Below are 23,307 nucleotides of genomic sequence, written 5' to 3' on the forward strand. Positions count from 1 at the left end.
TAATATAATTATTATACAAATGTGTTCTATCAAATTTTGATAAACACTAAAGCGTAAATCAAAATGAAAGATAGGTCTTGAACAAGCTCCATCTTCTTTTCTCCTTGCATCGGTACCTGTCTATGATGAGCTGAGGATACAAGTAATTTTGAAAGCGAGTATCAGCTTTGAAGCTGGTGAGATCATAAGTATTAATGTGTCTTAATTTGTAAAACTTATAATTTTTAAGACTTGACATTGTTTTGAAATATAGCTCGTATAAGTATAAAAATGTTTGTAGAACAACTGTAAATGTTTGACAAACCCTAGAAATCCCTTTGATTCCTATTAGTAACAAAAGGAGTCTTCTACCAAGACTTGACTGTTCTCAATGTAATCTTCTACCAAGACCTAATTGTTCTGAATGTAGTCTTCTACCAAGACCTAACTGTTCTGATTGTAGTCTTCTACCAAGACCTAACTGTTCTGATTGTAGTCTTCTACCAAGACCTAACTGTGTTACTATTATTATCATTATAAGAATTTGTATCCTTTGGTACTAGGATACTTACATATAATTCACCTCATTGGTTATGTGAATGAGTCACAAAATAGAGGTAATAATACAACTAACCTGAATATTACCCTTTGGTACTAGGGTAACTAACATTGTTAACTTTAAGACATCCGTAGACGTACTCTTACCTCTGTTGCTAACAGATGGGTATAGGAATAGTTAATCCCTTAATCGTATACCTGTAATTGTACCAACCGTTGACATCCGTGGATGTACTTTTACCTCTGTAGCTAACAGAGATTTTAGGAATGGTCAATCCCACAACTGTATCCTTGGGTACTAGGATAATAAATCCAATCTATCTCGTCGATTATGTGATTGAAATCACAAAGTAAAGATAAGAATGAGGATTTTGATAACAGAGTAGATACATATAAAATGTAATAGGACTCCTCCTGATATATCTATGTAACAGTGCTCCTATAAGTATGATCATGTAAAGGTAAACATGTATATGTACTTATGTAAATGTGCTCATCTAAGTGTAATCATGTATATGTACTTATGTAAATGTACTCATGTAAGTGTAATCATGTAAAAGTAATCATGTATATGTACTTATGTAAATGTACTCATGTAAGTGTAATCATGTAAAAGTAATCATATATATGTACTTATGTAAAAGTGCCAGCTGTAATGTGTGTTCGCTCTATCTAGCAAGATTAGTAATGTACTGTAATGTTCTAGAAGGTATTGACTCATGAATGAACTGACTCATTTGTATGATATCTCGTTCTAGTAATTGTTCTAACATCTTCCTAAACTACTCATATGGTAGTTTACTAGAAATCTATCTGGTAAGTATGGACATGGATGTATACCCTTGCTACCCAAGGGCATATGTTGAACTGGAAGGACCTTTTATGACTATATATGTACACATGATATATAACTAATATTTAAACGACTTTCGGACGAATACCCGATATCCCACCATACCACATCTCAAGGCGTGAAAAGGAAATAGGGTGGATAGCCTTCCTAAGTCTTTTAAACATTTCTTATATAACTATACATATAGAGGCATGCAATTTATAATATAAAAGCATAAATAAGTTTTGTAAGACATTTGAAATATAAGTATTATTTTAAGAAAAGATCGACTTGATGTCAATCTATAAAACAATTTGAAGGCATAAGTTTAATAAAACAGTTTAAGTATAAGGAAACATTTGTTTGAAACACAGTTGAAAATAAGTTTGAAAGGTAATGTACGGAGTAAGATGCACAGTGTAAAAAGGAGTTTAAAACATATAAAATGTTTATAAAAAGTCATTTGAAGGAAACTGTTTGGTAAATCGGCTAATAAGTAGCCAAATCATTTGAATGTTGTATATTAATCACATGTGATTGATTTAATAAGTAATATAATACTACTTACTAATCACATGTGATTGACATAATAAGTAGCATGATTCTACTTGTATCCCCCCCCCCCATAAAACATTTAAAACAGTTTAAAACATTAGTTAAGGGGTATGAACTCACCTGCAGTAAGTGACTGGAATTGAACGAACTGTTATCGTACGGAAGGATCGGACAAGTGCTTGGTGTCAAGTGGAGACTTAGACACACACAATGATCCTAATTACATATGAAAACATATGTATATAAATAATTAGTGATTATATCACTAATTATACAAGTAATAACATTTAAGCGCGAGGAAAACACTTTTGGTCAAGTGCTAGGAGGCTAAAGGGTTGCAATAAAGGAGTGCAATGCCCCTAATGTGAGTTTAAGGTCAAAAGACCATATTCATTGGAGTTTACGGCCCAGGGGAGTAAGCTCCTGGCCGTAAACTCCCAACCAAGGCTTGAAATCGTGCTTACAATTACTACAACTCTAGTGGGAATTTATTCAAGGCTTATACAAGTGTTTGGGCACCATATTGACTCCTTTGGGGAGTTTACGGCCCAAAGACCCTTTTCCCTTGGAGTTTACGGCCGTAAACTCCCTTGGGAGGGTGATTATGGTGCTTTCAAGTCTCTATAATAACTAGGAACAATTCTAGGCTTTAGTACTTGGCTTTAGGAGGGTTTATGGCACTAAATGGTACCATTTTATGGAGTTTACGGCCATGGAACCTTTTGGGCCGTAAACTCCTTCTCCATTTGTGTTCTAAGTATTTTAACTAGTCCAAAACTCATCTAGGTACTTGTCCAAATAGTCTCTTGGCTTAAGGAAAGATTTAGGGTGTCCTTTGACCCCTTTAAAGGAGTTTACGACCCAAGAATTACTCTTGGCCGTAAACTCTTCAACACTTGTGCTTTCCTTATGTTTTCTAGGTCCTAAATACTTTAGGGTATTTGTCTAATGTAGTGCCTTAAAAACACCATTTGAGCATGTTTCAAGGGAGTTTACGGCCTAAGCCTTTCTTGGGTCGTGAACTCCTAACTTTGGGTGTTTCTTGGTTGATTTCATGCACCCAAAACACTTCTATACATGTCCAAGGTAGTTACTAAGCACGGGGGACAATCTAGGCTCGATTTCGGGAGTTTACCGCTCAAGAACACCTTGGGGTGTAAACTCCTAAATCGAATGATTTAGCTAAGTAATCTATGTTATGAACACAATTAAAGCTTTCTAACACTACTAGAAAAAGTTACTCACAATTTGGGATAAAAACCCAAAGATCCGTCAGAGAGAAAATGGCTTTTCTCTAGTTGGAAATGTGAATAATGAATAAATTTGGTTCAGAAAACTATTTATAGTCCTGAAATATTTTGGCAGAAAATATTTTAATCCTGGAATGAACTCTAATGTCCTAGAGTAATGGAATAACAGTGTTGCACAAAACCCTAGTGCAACCACTCTCCTAATATCTTCTTAAGTGTAAATCCTGAAAACTGTCAAACTTATACTCGAAGTCTGAATTTTCACTGTAACTGATCTACATCTATTGGTTGGATATGGTTTGTTCAGAATGGAAATTTCGGGTTGTCACATCATCCCCCTGTTAAAGGTAATTTCTTCCCGAAATTAGAATTTAGGCAAGGAAGTATGCACGAATGATTGAGTCGTGAGGAGAAAACTTCCTAATCGATTGGTTCTAGCGCACTTAAGTGAAATCGGGCTCTCGGTTGGCATTGCAACGAACCTTCACTAACTGGCGACGGCGTTGCTTCGTCCGCTTGACTTCTCGGTCGAGGGTCACTAAAGTTGTAATACGAAGGTGAGGATCTCGACGAGTGGACTTGCAAGAGTCCTAACGGAAAGGTATGGTTTCACGATCGAGAAGTGAAGAGTAGAAAGTATGTTACTGAGTTCGCGGAGTAGGTCTAGTTTGTGCGAGGCACAAGGCCGATTCTGATAAGAATCTCAAAGGTCCTGTCTATCTTGGATTTAGCTTTCCATGCTTTACGAAGCGTATTAAGCCATTCCCAGAGTGATTTATCCTAAAGAACTTGGTCACTCACTTGGAATCTCAAAGGTTCCTTTTCTTGCGTAACCTCCCAGTCAAAGGCCACCCCTTGTTGGGTCAAAGTCGTACGAGTTTCTGTAGCTTTCTAGGAGTTCTGAATGAACTAAGGCGGTAGGTCGGTAAGACCTAGAATCTGGAATAAGACTGTCGGCGTCTCTGATGTCGATAAATGCTCAACGGTTTTGACAAATTGTAAGAGTGCTCATAATTTCTCACATTACTAACAGTGTGTCTTAGAAATTTGACTCTTCAATTTCAAAACTCGTGCTTTGAGAATATCGTTATAAGTTCCTCTGAAAGAAATGTTTTCCCATGGGTTCCTTCTTACTACAAGGGTAGACAAGTAAGAAAGACGTACCCTACTCGTTTAGCTCATGAAAGCTATGGGCGTATTGGCCCTATCCGAAAGGTATCACTACGGACTCGAAGTGTCCGCATCGAGTTCAGGAGATAGTCTTCTGGACATCTTTCCCTAACACTCGAACTGGTGATATTCGGATTTCAGATCCATTCCTGGAAGTAGTTTCTTTCCTTGTGTTTGCTCAACCATTTCGTCTACGTGAGGCAGAGATAACGATTTCTAATGAAAAATCTCGACGAAGTCCTCGATAACCGAGGTACATACAATGCGATCCATCGATTTCTGGAGGAATATGACCGGGGTTCTCTAGGGTGAGAAACCTAGTCTTCTTATTCTATTTCTATGTAGTTCGCTAAGTTGTTCGAACTGTTCTTGTATCTCCATGGGTGCTTAAACTATAAGGTGATCTGTTTACGGGAGTCGTACTGGGTTCTATGATTGTTCTCATGACGATGTGATTACTCGTACTTAGGTAGTTCTCCGTCCTGAAGTTCATATTAGAATTCACACATAGTTTTACAATCACCCTTTCGTGTATACGATTCATATATAATTAAGGTTGAAAAGGTAGTCGAATAACTGGTTCTTCTTTAAGCTCACATCCCATCGGGGAAAAAGAATTTAAAGTGGAATCATCAATTCTAAACCTGTAGAACCTTGATTATATATCACTCTTATGCATACATTCCTTAGTGATAGATCAACCGCATGAATCCCTGGATTAAAGTTGATGTACTGCACGAGTGGTACTTCCGGGATTTCTTCGGAAAGGAAATAACTAAGAGGTACTCCTAGCATGAGTACTTCGGTGTTCTGATGTGACGATTTCGCTAAAATGACGTTTACTGATAAGGAGACGTACGTAAGAAGCTGTGTTTGTGAGGATTAAATTGAATCGAGTCGTATGATAATGTCGAAATCATACCGAAACTTAAAGACATTAGATTTGAACATAAGACGTTTACAGACAAACACAACCGTGCAACCATGAACAGAGTTACAGTACTTTAGATTTACCACAAGACTATTGCTGCGAATAAGGTATACTACAAAAGACAAGTATATGCTGCACGAGAATCCCTATACAGATAGGGTCTTGCAAAAGGTAAGACTCTAGTTGCACTAGTTTTAAACATGTTTTTGATCATACAAAAACTGACGATTTGGAGGGAACCTATCCTATATTAGGGTTCTTAGCCGTCTCTTTCCACCCTGCGATTAAACTCCTCCGGATTCGCCGTCGTCCTTCTCTGTTGGACAGTCCCTCTTGAAGTGTCCCATTACGCCACATAAATGGCATATTCGAGAGATTTGGACATTGGTGGTTGATGTGATGTGCTGAATCTGAATCCTACAGCAGTTGGTAGTATGTCCATTCCTGTTGCACCTAGAACAGTGTAACGGACGGCAACTACCCAGATGATGAAAGCTACACTCATAGCAGTTTCGTAGGTTTCCGGCATATTGCCTGGCTGGTGTAGGGACAATCGGGACACCATAAGGAATGGTGGTAGGAGGTGCAGATGTAGTAGTTGTGAAGGTCGTTACTGGTGGTTGTTTCTTATTCGCCCCTCGAAGCGATTTGTCCTTCTTTTTGGCCCAAAACTTCCGTTTGCTACTCTTGGTCCTGACACTCGGGGTATCGTGGTGGTTTGTTGCTCATCGAGGTACTGGATTGCCACCTGGATTGGCATTGTTGTTAACAGCTCCGCTAACATTTGCATCGTTAGCGTGAAGGTGGGTCAGAATAGCATTACACGGCAGCCGAGACTGCAGCTTGAAAGGTAGCTGCATCAATCTGGAGGGTTGGTGCTTGGTTGATGGGTTGCTCGTCTTTCTTTGGCGACATGATTCTGTTTCACGGAAAGAAAATGAACTTGTGAGCGATTCTGGTTGACCCTGATGTACTTAGATTGTTCATGTAAAGAGTACGACTATGTTCTCGAAAGTTTGACCTACATCCCTATGATGCAGTCCTAACACGGAAATGGAAGTATGATCGCGAAGGTTTGACCTACATCTCTACGATGTAGTCCTAGTACTGAGTAGAAGTGTGTTTATGAAAGTTTGACCTACATCCCTATGATGCAGTCCTAGTAACGGGCGGAAATAAGTTCGTAGAATGGTCTCAATACGTTTGTTGTTCGAGCTGAGGTATCGGGGTTAGTGAATAACAAGATCCAACCATTGAAAGAGACATGGAAATGTCTCAGGAGATTAATCACCATAGTCCAATGACTTGACTAAAGCATGTTTCAGATAGACTCCAATGAAGGTATGATAAGAGTACTTGTATGAAGAATGAAACACAAGTTAGTCGGCTGTCAATATCTTTGATATTCATGATGTAAAGATTCGGGAAAATGACCTTGTAAAGGTCTTACATCATATCCAGAGAAGATAGTTCTTAACAGCATAAAGACCTAACTAAGCACTAACGGAACAAGATAGTTTCATAGAAAACGCCACATCGGGCATAGACAGAAAACGATTCCTTTTAAAAAGGACCATAAAGTAAAGCGTCTACTACTGGCGACGGTCATCCCTCTGGTGAACTCTCAGTTCAACCAATTAACGTTCCATGTCAAGTAGATGTCTTTCGTACACCCTAAGGCGCACTCGAAGTTCCATGACTTCGGCTCGTGATTCGGCCAGTGTTTGTAGCAGGGTTTCATGGTTTCTCTCTGATCTCTCATGTGCATCTTCTAGATGAATGGTGTGGAGGGTATGCATTCTAGCCTAGGCGATGTAGGGCTGTCCTGCCTTGAATCTCATTTCGGGCCACTTTGCAAACCAAGATTTGCAAGACTATATCTGCTGAGCCCCCATTGCTCAAGTCGCAAAAAGCTTCGGTCGCAATTGAATGGGATAGACTGATCTTGTCCTTGGCTCCTCGTTTCCATGCATTCCACTCACTCAGGGTCGGGCCATGAAAAGCCGGACGAGGGTTAGGAATTGGAAAGAGAGCTGCTCGGGGTAGGTTCTCAACTTCTGGATCGGAGTTAGCATCATACGAAAAGTCTTCATCATGGTGATCATCCAAGGAGATAGGATGAACATTCTTTGGTTCTTCTCCAAACCAACCAACTATGACTTCATTCGGAAGATACTGGTTGTCAAGGGGATGGAGTCCAGTTATGGCTTCTATGCGAGAATTTAGGGTAAGAGGATAATTATTAGATGAACTATCTAGATAATTATTTAGAAAACCTTCATTAGTTACATCGCTATTTGTGAAGTGCATACCAGCTATGTGTAATCTAAACAGGATAGACCTTCGAATAAGTGACCTTATTTCCAAATTCACACATAATAGGGGTCAGGCAAAATTATCACTGATTCTAAGTCCATAACATCCTAATTACACGTAGCCTTAGTGTATCCACTTAGCAACTATCAACTTAGTAATGAAGGTCCCGTTTTAGTTCTCAAGTATAAAGTACTTATAGTAACAACAAATACTCATATAGTATTTTAAGTTTAATGTTATGTTCTATTTCTCTCATTGTGGTAGGGTTGGTAAGATTTTTGCATTGTTGCAACCACACACTCAAACTTAGGCACATGCTAGTCAACCCTCGGATAATATAGGTGATCAGGCTATATCTTCCCAGTTTTGACCATATGTCTCTAAGCCCACTTGTGTTGCCCAACAATCGTAATTCTTTTGTACTGTCCTAGTGACACTGATTTTAGTATGAATGCAACATGTATACTTACTTAAATATTTTAATATTTAAAGTATAAACTCTTGGTTAGAGTATTTTTAATCCCTTATGTATTTATAGTTAGTATATCTTTTATGGGTTGATATACTTAATTCACTATAAATAATGCTCTGATACCAATCTGTCACACCCCAAAACCAGGAACGGCGGAAACGTTCTGGGGCGGAGGACGTCATGTATAATATCAACAACAATGTAAAGTAGTAAACAAGCAACAACATCATCCATTACAGTAATAATATAATTATTATATAAATGTGTTCTATCAAATTTTGATAAACACTAAAGCGTAAATCAAAATGAAAGATAAGTCTTGAACAAGCTCCATCTTCTTTTCTCCTTGCATCGGTACCTGTCTATGATGAGCTGAGGATACAAGTAATTTTGAAAGCGAGTATCAGCTTTGAAGCTGGTGAGATCATAAGTATTAATGTGTCTTAATTTGTAAAACTTATAATTTTTAAGACTTGACATTGTTTTGAAAGAAAGCTCGTATAAGTATAAAAATGTTTGTAGAACAACTGTAAATGTTTGAAAAACCCTAGAAATCCCTATGATTCCTATTAGTATCAAAAGGAGTCTTCTACCAAGACTTGACTGTTCTCAATGTAATCTTCTACCAAGATCTAACTGTTCTGAATGTAGTCTTCTACCAAGACCTAACTGTTCTGATTGTAGTCTTCTACCAAGACCTAACTGTGTTACTATTATTATCATTATAAGAATTTGTATCCTTTGGTACTAGGATACTTACATATAATTCACCTCATTGGTTACGTGAATGAGTCACAAAATAGAGGTAATAATACAACTAACCTGAATATTACCCTTTGGTACTAGGGTAACTAACATTGTTAACTTTAAGACATCCGTAGACGTACTCTTACCTCTGTTGCTAACAGCTGGGTATAGGAATAGTTAATCCCTTAATCGTATACCTGTAATGGTACCAACCGTTGACATCCGTGGATGTACTTTTACCTCTGTAGCTAACAGAGATTTTAGGAATGGTCAATCCGACAACTGTATCCTTGGGTACTAGGATAATAAATCCAATCTATCTCGTCGATTATGTGATTGAAATCACAAAGTAAAGATAAGAATGAGGATTTTGATAACAGAGTAGATACATATAAAATGTAATAGGACTCCTCTTGATATATCTATGTAACAGTGCTCCTATAAGTATGATCATGTAAAGGTAAACATGTATATGTACTTATGTAAATGTGCTCATCTAAGTGTAATCATGTATATGTACTTATGTCAATGTACTCATGTAAGTGTAATCATGTAAAAGTAATCATGTATATGTACTTATGTAAATGTACTCATGTAAGTGTAATCATGTAAAAGTAATCATATATATGTACTTATGTAAAAGTGCTAGCTGTAATGTGTGTTCGCTCTATCTAGCAAGTATAGTAATGTACTGTAATGTTCTAGAAGGTATTGACTCATGAATGAACTGACTCATTTGTATGATATCTTGTTCTAGTAATTGTTCTAGTATCTTCCTAAACTACTCATATGGAAGTTTACTAGAAATCTATCTGGTAAGTATGGACATGGATGTATACCCTTGCTACCCAAGGGCATATGTTGAACTGGAAGGACCTTTTATGACTATATATGTACACATGATATATAACTAATATTTAAACGACTTTCGGACGAATACCCGATATCCCACCATACCACATCTCAAGGCGTGAAAAGGAAATAGGGTGGATAGCCTTCCTAAGTCTTTTAAACATTTCTTATATAACTATACATATAGAGGCATGCAATTTATAATATAAAAGCATAAATAAGTTTTGTAAGACATTTGAAATATAAGTATTATTTTAAGAAAAGATCGACTTGATGTCAATCTATAAAACAATTTGAAGGCATAAGTTTAATAAAACAGTTTAAGTATAAGGAAACATTTGTTTGAAACACAGTTGAAAATAAGTTTGAAAGGTAATGTACGGAGTAAGATGTACAGTGTAAAAAGGAGTTTAAAACATATAAAATGTTTATAAAAAGTCATTTGAAGGAAACTGTTTGGTAAAACGGCTAATGAGTAGCCAAATCATTTGAATGCTATATATTAATCACATGTGATTGATGTAATAAGTAATATAATACTACTTACTAATCACATGTGATTGACATAATAAGTAGCATGATTCTACTTGTATCCCCCCCTAAAACATTTAAAACAGTTTAAAACATTAGTTAAGGGGTATGAACTCACCTGCAGTAAGTGACTGGAATTGAACGGACTGTTATCGTACGGAAGGATCGGACAAGTGCTTGGTGTCAAGTGGAGACTTAGACACACACAATGATCCTAATTACATATGAAAACATATGTATATAAATAATTAGTGATTATAACACTAATTATACAAGTAATAACATTTAAGCGCAAGGAAAACACTTTTGGTCAAATGCTAGGAGGCTAAAGGGTTGCAATAAAGGAGTGCAATGCCCCTAATGTGAGTTTAAGGTCAAAAGACCATATTCATTGGAGTTTACGGCCCAGGGGAGTAAGCTCCTGGCCTTAAACTCCCAACCAAGGCTTGAAATGGTGCTTACAATTACTACAACTCTAGTGGGAATTTATTCAAGGCTTATACAAGTGTTTGGGCACCATATTGACTCCTTTGGGGAGGTTACGGCCCAAAGACCCTTTTCCCTTGGAGTTTACGGCCGTAAACTCCCTTGGAAGGGTGATTATGGTGCTTTCAAGTCTCTATAATAACTAGGAACACTTCTAGGCTTTAGTACTTGGCTTTAGGAGGGTTTATGGCACTAAATGGTACCATTTTATGGAGTTTACGGCCATGGAACCTTTTGGGCCGTAAACTCCCTCTCCATTTGTGTTCTAAGTATTTTAACTAGTCCAAAACTCATCTAGGTACTTGTCCAAATAGTCTCTTGGCTTAAGGAAAGATTTAGGGTGTCCTTTGACCCATTTAAAGGAGTTTACGGCCCAAGAATTACTCTTGGCCGTAAACTCTTCAACACTTGTGCTTTCCTTATGTTTTCTAGGTCCTAAATACTTTAGGGTATTTGTCTAATATAAAGTCCAAGCCTTAGGTGCCTTAAAAACACCATTTGAGTATGTTTCAAGGGAGTTTATGGCCTAAGCTTTTCTTGGGCCGTGAACTCCTAACTTTGGGTGTTTCTTGGTTGATTTCATGCACCCAAAACACTTCTATACATGTCCAAGGTAGTTACTAAGCACGGGGGACAATCTAGGCTCGGTTTCGGGAGTTTACCGCTCAAGAACACCTTGGGGTGTAAACTCCTAAATCGAATGATTTAGCTAAGTAATCTATGTTATGAACACAATTAAAGCTTTCTAACACTACTAGAAAAAGTTACTCACAATTTGGGATAAAAACTCAAAGATCCGTCAGAGAGAAAATGGCTTTTCTCTAGTTGGAAATGTGAATAATGAATAAATTTGGTTCAGAAAACTATTTATAGTCCTGAAATATTTTGGCAGAAAATATTTTTATTCCTGGAATGAACTCTAATGTCCTAGAGTAATGGAATAACAGTGTTGCACAAAACCCTAGTGCAACCACTTTCCTAATATCTTCTTAAGTGTAAATCCTGAAAACTATCAAACTTATACTCGAAGTCTGAATTTTCACTGTAACTGATCTACATCTATTGGCTGGATATGGTTTGTTCAGAATGGAAACTTCGGGTTGTCACAGCAGCTGCGCCTAATAGGGAGCCTTATGACCATGACAGTAGCGTTTAAAGGTCAATACCGGCAGAAGCGCCTCATAGAAAATGTCCCAATTCTGGCAGTTGCGCCTAAGTGACAAGATTAGCAGCTGCGCTTGGCTAATGTATCATTGGCAACTATGGACATCATGTTGTTTCCTTAGGATGATCCTTAGGAATGAATGAATGAGAAATAGCTGATTCTTAGGGTAGACCCTTAAGAATAAAGAAGATAATGGGGATGGGTAATTGGGTTGATTGTTTGATTATTTAAACATAATGATTATATTATTGTGGGTTGAGAACCCTATGTACTCACCAGGTTTCCCAACCTGACCCACTCAGTTTATTTATATCACAGGTGTTGATACGAAGTCACTTTACACTAAGAGATTTAAAGAGATGTAGATCACTAGTGTAAATAAATGTAAGTTCTGTTTATGCTTATGTTTCTGTATTAACGATGACATCCGAAACGTTTTGAAATGAATAAAATACATTTCTTTGAAAATGTTTTAATAACATATTTATCATGTTTTTCTGGGAACAAATTCCGCAACATTTTTATGAAAAGAAGTACTCTGATTTTTATAAAGCATAAACAAAATCGGTCTTTTCTGGCCGTGAAAATGGGGATGTCACACGTAACGCTTCGATCTTTACGTTCATGTATGATGTTATTACTCAAAAATGTTAATACATGCTTTTCATGAGATGATTAAGTCCAACAACTCTCATATAGGGAATAAAGTTGTGACATCTAGACTCTAAGGACCTCAGAAAGTCCAGATCTGAGGTCTAGACTTCTTGATACTCATACTACTCAAAATCCAAGCACAAAATGGCAAAAAGCCCTAAAACTCCATAGATATGAAATCTAACTACAAGGATGAGAAAAGGTATGGCTTATTACCTTCTAGAGAAGCTCCTTGAGAAGGAGATGCTAGATCCACAGCCTCACCTCGATCCTTGCTTGAATCATACTCTTCTCCTTTCAAAAGATCCACCAAATTACTTGATTCATCATAAGAACACTCTCTCATGGCTCCAATGGCGATCTAGGGTTTCTCACAGAGGGTATGAGGCGCATCTAGGGCCATAAATTCCCTTAAATAGGCCCCAACTCCGGAAACTTAGGGTTTTCTCCGCCTAGACCCTACTCGGCGAGTCCGCCTTTGGACTCGTCGAGTCCTCTCATTAAATCCACGTAATCAGCACGACGTGACTCGACAAGTCAAATCTTCGACTCGTCGAGTCCCTCCCAAAACTTCAAAAACGAACCACAACTATCATACCTGAAATTCTGGATGTTACATTACATGTGTTTCACATGTAAATCACATATGACTTACATACGATTCATATGTAAATCACATATGAATTACATGTGATTCACATATAAATTACATGGGATTGACATATAAATCACATGTGATTCACATGTAAATCACATGTGTTTCACATGTAAATCATATGTGATTCACATGTGAATCATATTTGATTCACATGTAATTCACATGTGATTCATATATAAATCACATGTGATTTACATATGATGTTATATGTAAATGTGATTCATATGTGAATTACATATGATTCATATGTTAATCACATGAAAATCACATATGTATTTTTGTGAGTGCTTTCGCATCAATATTTTTTTTTTAATTTTCTTGTATATTTGGAAGAAACTATGATGAATATTGAACATGTGAAAAATGATAAATTGAAGAAAATAAGGAAATATTGACACGAATACATCAAAACGCTTTGAAATTTGTAGCATTTTTTATTTTTTATATTTTATTTTGTATCGAATAAAATATTTGTACTATTATGTTTATAGATTAATTGATAAATATGAGATTTGTTGTGATTTACTTACGAATATTATAGTATAAGAAATATATATATGTGCATTTGAAAAAATATGCACATATGCACCTAAAAATTAGTTTTTTGAATGCAGTTTTTTAAACAAAATTGTAGTTTTTTTTAAATACATTTTTTTTTCTGTGTAACTTTCTTTAAAAAAACTGTAGTTTTTTTTTTTTAATTTTAAAATGCAGTTTTTTTAAAAAAATTGCAGGTTTTTTTTTTTTTTGAAAAAAGTGCATTTTTTTTCTTTAAAAAACTGCAGTTTTTTTTAAAAAATATTTTTTCAATTTTTTTTCAAAAAGTCATGTTTTCTATAAAAAATTAAAAAATCTGCAGTTAAAAAAAAAAAAAAAAAATACTATTTAAAAAAAAAATGAAATTTTATTTATGATGTAAATTTGTAGACATTTATATTAATACGCTAAATAACACAAAAAATTAAACATTAAATGAGATTGTTAAAATGACGATGATGTTCTTAATGAATTACTTTTGATCAAACGCTCCACTTTTAGTTTTCGGGTTTTCGGGAAACTATAAGTATTCAACCGATCTCAACCATATATATATATATATATATATATATATATATATATATATATATATATATATATATATATATATATATATATATATATATATATATATATATATATCATGACAACACATCACTTCCACAATAAATTACTTGTGAAGAAAGAAATGGACACGTGTCATTTGATTATTGGTTCCGGTAGATGTTGCCCTAATTATTTGTTTTCCATAGAACTCATTCCTATATTTATATATATATATATATATATATATATATATATATATATATATATATATATATATATATATATATATATAGATCCGGTAAGAATTTTTTTTTTGGTAGGAAGGTAAGAAGTTTTTTTCTACATATTTTTTGACGAAAAAAATAAATGAATCATTAGATCATTCATTTGTAAGATGATTCATAAGAAAAAATTCCTAAAAAAAACATCTTTATGATTCATTTTTAAGTAAATTAAGAAAAAAATCATTTTATGATAATTTTAGTGAATAATAACAAAATCATTGTATAAATGAATCATCGAGATGTTTTTTTGATAATTTTTTCTTGTGAATCATCTTACAAATGAATCATCTAATGATTCATTTTGTTTGTTCGCGAAAAAAATATGTAGAAAAAAAACTTCTTATCTTCCTACAAAAAATTTCCTTCTTATTTGATCTTGACTCTCTCTCTCTCTCTCTCTGTATATATATATATATATATATATATATATATATATATATATATATATATATATATATATATATATATATATAGGGTAAAGTGAATATACCTAACAACCTTATATAATCTTAGGTACCTAACCTCATCAAACTACGTCATTTTGCATTAAATTTTTATTGCAATCATCCAAGGTTCTTAACCTTCATCCCTAAACTTGATTTACTTCAAAAAAAAATTGGAAATTCATCCTTATATTTCTCGTACATCCTTTCATTTGTAGCGGTAGGATATGAATCCCATTAGGTGATATTCAATAGAAAGACGTGATGTAAAAGAAATATATTGTTGAAAGTTCAAAGATTTTGGAAGTAATCAACTTATAGGGTTAAAGTTTAAGAACCTTAAGCAATTACAATGTAAATATTATACAAACCGATGTAGTATTATGGAGTTAGGTACATAAGATTATATAAGGTTGTTAGGTATATTCACTTTACCTATATATATATATATATATATATATATATATATATATATATATATATATATATATATATATTATGTCTGAGTATTGGCATTGGCTTGTGTACAACTCTGACTATTTAGATAGACAACCATTTTATTGGTTGTATCAACATACAACTCTCAGATCTATTTTGATAACTTTTTTATTAAAATTATGTTTTATCATATCCATGCTTTTGGATTGAGTCGAACTTAAATACCGGAGAGGTTCATTATTAACAAGCTTTGTTTAAAAGGATTTGAAATCATTAAAACTAAAATTATTTTATTTTACTCGTTAGGATCCTTTATTTTTAATAAAATTGTTTTTCATTTGATTCCTAAAATAAAATCGTCATTTCACTTCTATATTACAAACTCGCTTTTAACTATCAATTGAAAACGTGTTTCAATTGACTTGCAATTTTTGAAAAAATTAAAACACCTTTTAGTTATTAGGTTAGGAAAATGACAATTTTCCAAACTTTTAGAAGTATTTTTTTTATTACAACGTTTAATTCTTTGTACCAACATGCATTACACGTCTATATCAATATGTATATCACATAATAAGAAATATATACAGTAATAATATTTTCATCGATTTGATAAGAAAGTTCCAAACTTTATTTTTTGACAGTAAAGTTCAAATTATCAGGAGTTTTTGACACTTTTATCCTTTTTTTCCCAGTTAGCCGGTAATTATGACTTTTTTGTCAAAAAAAAATAATAATAATAATAATAAGTTTTAGGACTTTTTTATCAAATCGTCAATTAGAACTTTATTGTCAAAAAAATAAAATTTAAGATTTTTTTTTGTCAAATTGTTGAAAAATATTGGGACTTTCGTGTATATATATATTTTTTTGGTTAAAAATTTAATGGTATGATACTCTTTAAGCATAAGAGTTACTGAAACCTTCAATAATCTGCTAGATCCTATTGAAATTCGTAACGTTTGTTTCTTGTTAAATCGTTTTTTAATCTCAACAAACCGACATTGAAAAAAATTAAAATAATCAAAAACGAAATAAAGAAAGAAAGAATCATGGTTGTGTTGACTTTTTGCAGCCCCAAAAATGGAGAAATAAGAAACCAAAAAAACCAAAATTGCCCTTCTTTTCATTCTCCACATTCATACCCTTTTGACTAGGCATGTGTTGTTTGTGTTTGTATAAAGCCATGACAATTTCGTTTTTTTAGGTTTCTTAATTTCTCCATTTTTTAGACTGAAAAAAGCCAACACAACCCTGATTCTTTCTTTCTTTCTTGATTATCTCAATTTTTTTTCAATGTCGGTTTGTTGAGATTAAAAAAACGATTTAACAAGAAGCAAACGCATAGGATTTCAATAGGATCTAGCTGATTAGAGAATGTTCAATAACTCTTATGCTTAAAGAGTATCATACCATTAAATTTCTAACAAAAAAAATTATATATACACTACAGTCCCAATATTTTCAACGATTAAACAAAAAAAGTCCTAAACTTTATTTTTTGACAGTAAAATCCTAATTGACGATTTGACAAAGAAAGTCTTAAACTTTATTGTGTTGACAAAAAAGTCTTAATTACCGACTAACCGGGAAAAAAAAGGGTAAATGCCAAAAACTACAGGTAATTTGGATTTTACTGTCAAAAAAATAATGTTTAGGATTTTTTTTTATCAAATCATTAAAAATATTAGGAATTTAGTGTATATAAAGATTTCTAGTCTAATAGTAACATGTGCGGTGTAAGTTCAGTATAGATAAAATGAGTAGATTTAGAAATAAAATTAATAGGTATATGTTATCCGTTCTAAAAAAAAAGTTTGCGAAACAACCAAAAATACTATAATAGTGCTGGTAAACTATATTTTTTTTTGAACGGTAACATTATATTAAAAATAGCAACAACTAGAACAAAAGTACATTAAGTAGTTTAAGACGGATTTTGCACCAAATTAACCCACTTAACACTAAGCTTAGAGCATCTAGACTCCTTAGGAAAGATTGAGATCGGCTAAAATCCCAAAATGAAAAAAAAAAAAAAAAAAAAAAAAAAAAAAAAGTTGTTAGTGATTGTAACATATTATCATTAGTCCGAGAGATGTTTCTATTTATCTATGCCCTTCAGATTTTATTATTTCTATTCAATTAAAATAATTTTAATATTTCACATGTAATAGAAATTGTTTCTTAGGTATTAAAAAATTATATAACTTTATATAAAATATCAGAAAAGAGTAAATTGCGAAAAAGGTGTCTATAGTATGTACTTTTCTTTGGGTTGGGTCCACAAACATTTCTTTTTGCAAAAATCATTCGTGTAGCAAAGTTTTGGTCCCGCCATATGTAATGACTATTTTGTCCCTTAGATACCATTTTTAAAATTATTTATCATTTATTTTAGTTTACATGCTATTATTAAATAAGAAAGGGCACCATACACCGCACATCACCCCCTCCTTTGAAACTCACCGAGTCATTGTCCTCACCCTGGCAAAATAGTCATTTTACACGGTGAACTAAACTCTTGATATAAGAACGTTTCTTACAATTAAAAAAAAATAAATTTTGGAATCAAAGCAAAGAAAAATACATAAAACCAATTTATAGTAAAAAGATTGTCCTATGCTTTGTGGATGGAGTTATCACTAGTTAAAAGAATAATATGAAAAAAAAAATTCCCATTTTCATGGCTTTAAATTTGTTATTGAATAATTTCTTATCACATGTTATCAAAGATATTAATATTTTTTAATAGTAAAAATGGAGTGGAAAGCAGTCAATCTGATCATGTTCAATGTGAGAGGTCTGAATCTCTTCAGTGGGAAGATTATAATCGAACCCACCTACAAGATTTCTTCCAAATCAGTTACGCCTATAAACTTATATATATATATATATATATATATATATATATATATATATATATATATATATATATATATATATATTTATAATAAGGCAATCAATTTTTTATATTTAAAATAGATTAATTATGTCTTCTTAAAAGTCTTACTTGGATTACTAATTTCTCATGATTATTTCACAGAGGGCAGACATAAGTTACAACACCTCAACTATTATCCCTGACCAGGTATTTTGGTTTTTCATATTAATTTCGAGATTAAAACATAATTCCATTTAGAAATAAAGAAAAATAATGATGCATTTCTATCACCATAAGTACAAGAATATCCCAATTTTATTTATTTACTCCTTTAATATATCATTTTTGTATAAACAGATGATAAACATGTTTCTGAGAGAAAAACTATCACATTCTTCTTGGGATCTTTAACCCTAATGGTTGGTTGGAAATACCGTATCCTTTTAAACCTTATGTTTTTCGGGTAAAATATATAAAATTGTTAAATACAAAAAATAACAATGTACTTTCACTGATTTGTTTGTTTTAGCATTCTACTTTTTTTTATTTAATATTACAACATTATATTTGGAAAAATGCACCCAATGATAGGAATGTTATACAATTACAAAATTTTCACTGCTATAAATCTACAACATACAACCACTTTTCTACACCACTTTTGATGTTATTAACAGTATACGAGTATAACACTAGATTTGATGTTAAAATTTTATATGTCATTTGTGGTCCTTTTAAGTCTGAGTTTATATAATTCAGGTTAATATAAGTTACATGTTAAATATACTAACTGTTTCATAAAATGTTTAATTATGTAATACTTGTGATTTTTCTTATTCAATAAAATGTTTATTTTATTAATATAACAACCAGTATTTGTTTAATAACATAATTTTCAAAGTTATTAATATCACAACTAGTATTTGTTAAATAATATAATTTCTAAAGTTATCGTAACAAAAAATTTGGCGACAAATTTGTTAAACATAATAAATAAAGGTTTTTTTTTTAATATAAATAAGTTAGCCCTATATAAAAAGAGTTTGCCATTGTTAAAGCCTTGATTTCATGGTAAAAGATATGTGGATGACACCCTAAGAATACGGAGGGACGACAAAGGCAACATCTTCACATCGGAGAGATCAAAGGAAACTAATCTTTAAGTCTTGGTTTCATATTCCTATGAAGAAAATTCACATTTTTGGCAAATATGTTATTATTTTTTTATTTTTATTTAAAGAAACAAAGATTTAGTGATTATTATGTAAATGTTTATGACATGATTTAATGTTAATATCATATCATAAGTTTGGGCTCCATACTAAATATCTTAGTCCACTAAATATCTTCAAATATCATGCTCTTTAAATATCATGAGTTTGGGCTCCAAACTAAATATCTTAGTTTACTGTCATTTAAAAAGAAATATTAAGCTAAAATATCATAAAAGCTAACGCATGTCTCCAAAAAGCCACTTCTATTTGGAATATAATAAATGGACCATCGTAACTAACCGACTATGAATCATATATCGCGCGTTTATGAATAAAGTCTACTTTTCTATAATAAGCCATTAATGTATTAATCGGGTTACTTATTTCACATAATGTAGACATAACTTACAACATCTCAAGTATTATCCTGACCAGTTATTCTCTTTTTCCATATTAATTTAGGGTTTAAAACATAATTACATTTGAACTTACAAAAAAAGAAAAAAAAAGTGCTAATGGTGCATTTCTATCACCATAAGTACTCATATCCCGATTTTATTTAGGTACTCGTTTCATCTATCATTTTTGTATAAACAGACGATTAACATGTTTAAGAAAAATTATGATATTCTTCTTAAGAATGAGAAAGTTATTCTCTCCGAACTCATTTAACCCACTGCCACATCAGTTTTCCTATTTTTCTTATTCTTCTATTTTTTTCAACCCACAACATATGGAAACCCTATCTTTTCCAACACATTCAACCCATTTTCCATATCATTCTTTTTTATTTAATTAAATTAGAAAATATAAATTGAAATAAAAATAATTTTTTTTTTTTTTTTTTTTGCTAAATAAAAAAAATTTCTAAAATAATATTAACAATAACATTTAATATTCTTTTTTATTTAATTAAATTAGAAAATATAAATTAAAATAAAACATAACATCTTTTTGTTGATTTTTTTTTTGCTAATTTAAAATAAAAATATATAAAATATTATTAAAAATAACATTTAATTAAAAACCACACTACAAATAAAATATACACGATAATTATAAATCACGATACCTACCAAAATAAATTTAAAAAAAGACAATATAATTTAAATCCTAAATCGTCTATCCAAATTAACTAGTTATTATCTAGAGTTTGAATGTAGACATGTTCAATGTGATCAGTAAGATCAGATCGAAGTTGGTGGTGGGTTTTAGTGTTGCGCAACTCATGTATTATTTCTTGGTCATCAACTTCGTTGGTGGAGGGATCGGGCTGATACACATGAGATATCACAGCACCCTCATCTTTCACTATCATATTGTGTAGTATAATAAAAGCGTACAATATATTTTTTGTTTTCTTCACCGTCATAGCTCATGCATGCATCTTTGATACGCCCAAACGTCCTTTAAGGACCCCGTAATCACGTTCTATGTCCTTTCTTGCCGATTCTTGTGCCGCCTTGAACCATATCATTTTGTCGGTAATTGGATATGGATATGCATTCACAAATACAACCCATGATGGATATATTCCATCCGCAAGATAGTAACCATGTTTGTAACGTTCACCATTCGGATAAAATGAACAATCGAGTCTTGTTCCATGACATTTCTCATCAAACAATGGTGATTGGTAGAGGAAGTTTAAATCATTGTTAGAGCCGGCTACACTATAGAATACATGCCAAAACAATAAATCTTGTGACGTCATTGCTTCTAATATTATTGATGGATACTGATGGTCAACCCTCATGTATTTGCCTCTTAATTCCGTTGGACAATTCCTCCAATTCCAATGTGTGCAGTCAATGCTACCAAGCATTCCAAGGAATCCATATCCAATTTCATATGCTTCATACAAAAGTTGAATGCCAGTGGATGTTAGATGGCGTAAATATTCAGCCTTATACATTTGGACAACATCGTAGCAAAAGTTTTCAAGAGCTTCACGAGAAGTTCTTTATGACATATTCAGATACCCATCTAACGAGTCTGGGTTATAACCCTTCGCTAATTGATGTATTGCTGATGTGTATTTTTGTAGTGCACTGAAACTTCTTTGATTTGTTGCATCCCATGTTGTTTGAATATAAGGATAATTCGTCTCCAGGTCACAAACAAGTTGTATAAACAAACATTTGCTCATACGAAATCTTCTGCGGAATTGCGTGTGACCATAGTTTGAATTATCTGCAAAATAATGTCGGATCAGTAGTACTTCAGCCTCTAAACGATCTCTGTGGATTGTGTTTCTCCTTTGAATGTTTCTTGAATTAGCATTATTCTGAAGAAGCAGTTGTGCAGTACGAGACAATACAGGTTACAAATTATTGTTGATAAGTTCATCCTCCGATGATGAACTATCATCGTTAACTTTCGTTACTATTTTCCGAATGTTTGGATTCATTTTGACAAAAGTGAAAAGATAGAGAGAAAATGTAACAAACATAGATGTATAGATAATGAAACAAGCATAAGTATATATAGATAATGAAACAAAGATACATATAAAGAATCTTACTAAAAAGAAAAATGAAAATGAAAATTAAAATAAAATAAAAATAAAAATAAAAAACATAATAATAAAGAGAAAGATTCTCTAGTCGTATGATGTCGACATTTTGAACTTTACGGGTTCTCCAACTCCTAACCATATTTAGCACAATTTTTTGTTTCCTTTCAAGCACCGTGCGCAAAATACCTTTATTCAAATGATCATGCGGCCGAAGAAAATAATCCATATCTTGTGTTGGGTTATAGGTGTTGCGTCTTGGGCTCGCTTCCTAGCCCATCCTTTATGCGGTATGGGCCTGTCCATCCGTATCTTATTTTCTAGGGTTTGTGTATTTATAGATGCTTGCATGCATCTTTTACGTAACCGATAGATCAGGGTTTTACGGTGTAATTATAGAAGTTATCTTTTTGTAACCCTAGAATCCTCTACAGTGGAAGTTCTTCATCGAGCTCTGCTGAGGATTGAAAGTTTAATCATTCGACATATTCAAATCCATTCTTGAGTATTGCTTTACATTCTTTATATACCTGTTTCAAAGATCTATTCGATCTTAAAGATTTTTATCTCATCAATTGGTATCAGAGCAGGAGGCTGTGTAATTCATACACATCTCTTCTGTGAAAGAAGCTATTAGGGTTTGTTCCGCATTAACTAATATTTATTGAGCCGTCACCCCATAATTGACGTATCTCATTACTTGTTCGTTTTGCCCTAATATTATATATTACACGTCTGATCTTTCAAACAGGTTATTCGATCAAGCATGGACGAGTCGCCATCTAATCCCATTAATATTTCGAACAACATTGGATCAACAACGAAGATTCCCATCCTTTACACCCAAGATTATAAAGTCTGGGCAAATCACTTTGAAGACTATGTTATAGGATCTGAGGACAATGGATACCTCATCTGGGAAGCAATCGTTTCGGGACCCTTTGCTCATTCTACAACTTCAAGGATTATTAAAACTCAAAAGGAGTATAATGATCTTTTGAAAGATGTTAAAGATGTTGCCCAAGACGAAAAAGATAAATTTCAGTGCAATATTAAAGCATTGAGATTAATCAGATTCGCTCTTCAATCTGACACTTTCAGGCTGGTGAGTTCGTGCACTACTGCCAAAGAAATATGGGACAGGCTTCGCGAATTATATTCTACGGACGAAGATCTTGAACACTCCATTCAAGCCTTACTTTTATCCGAGTTTGGTGAATTCAAGCAGAGAGTCGAAGAAACTGTGACTCAAACGTTCGATCGCTTCAATCATCTTCTTAGCAAGATGATCAA

The 23,307-nt window shown here is 33.1% G+C and overlaps 1 protein-coding gene across 1 annotated transcript; it reads right to left on the reverse strand.

Annotated features, from left to right (window-relative positions):
* Positions 1–20,562: 20,562 nt before the first annotated feature.
* Positions 20,563–21,414, reverse strand: LOC145040606 (uncharacterized). The gene is made up of 3 exons (XM_078988513.1): positions 20,928–21,414; positions 20,665–20,810; positions 20,563–20,571 (listed from the first exon to the last, which is right to left on the reverse strand). Exons 1-3 carry the CDS (start codon positions 21,412–21,414, stop codon positions 20,563–20,565), a joined length of 642 nt encoding a protein of 213 aa, XP_078844639.1.
* Positions 21,415–23,307: the final 1,893 nt, after the last annotated feature.

Source organism: Lactuca saligna, chromosome 4 (genome assembly GCF_052625555.1).
Source record: "Lactuca saligna cultivar CGN05327 chromosome 4, ASM5262555v1, whole genome shotgun sequence".
NCBI lineage: Eukaryota > Viridiplantae > Streptophyta > Magnoliopsida > Asterales > Asteraceae > Lactuca > Lactuca saligna.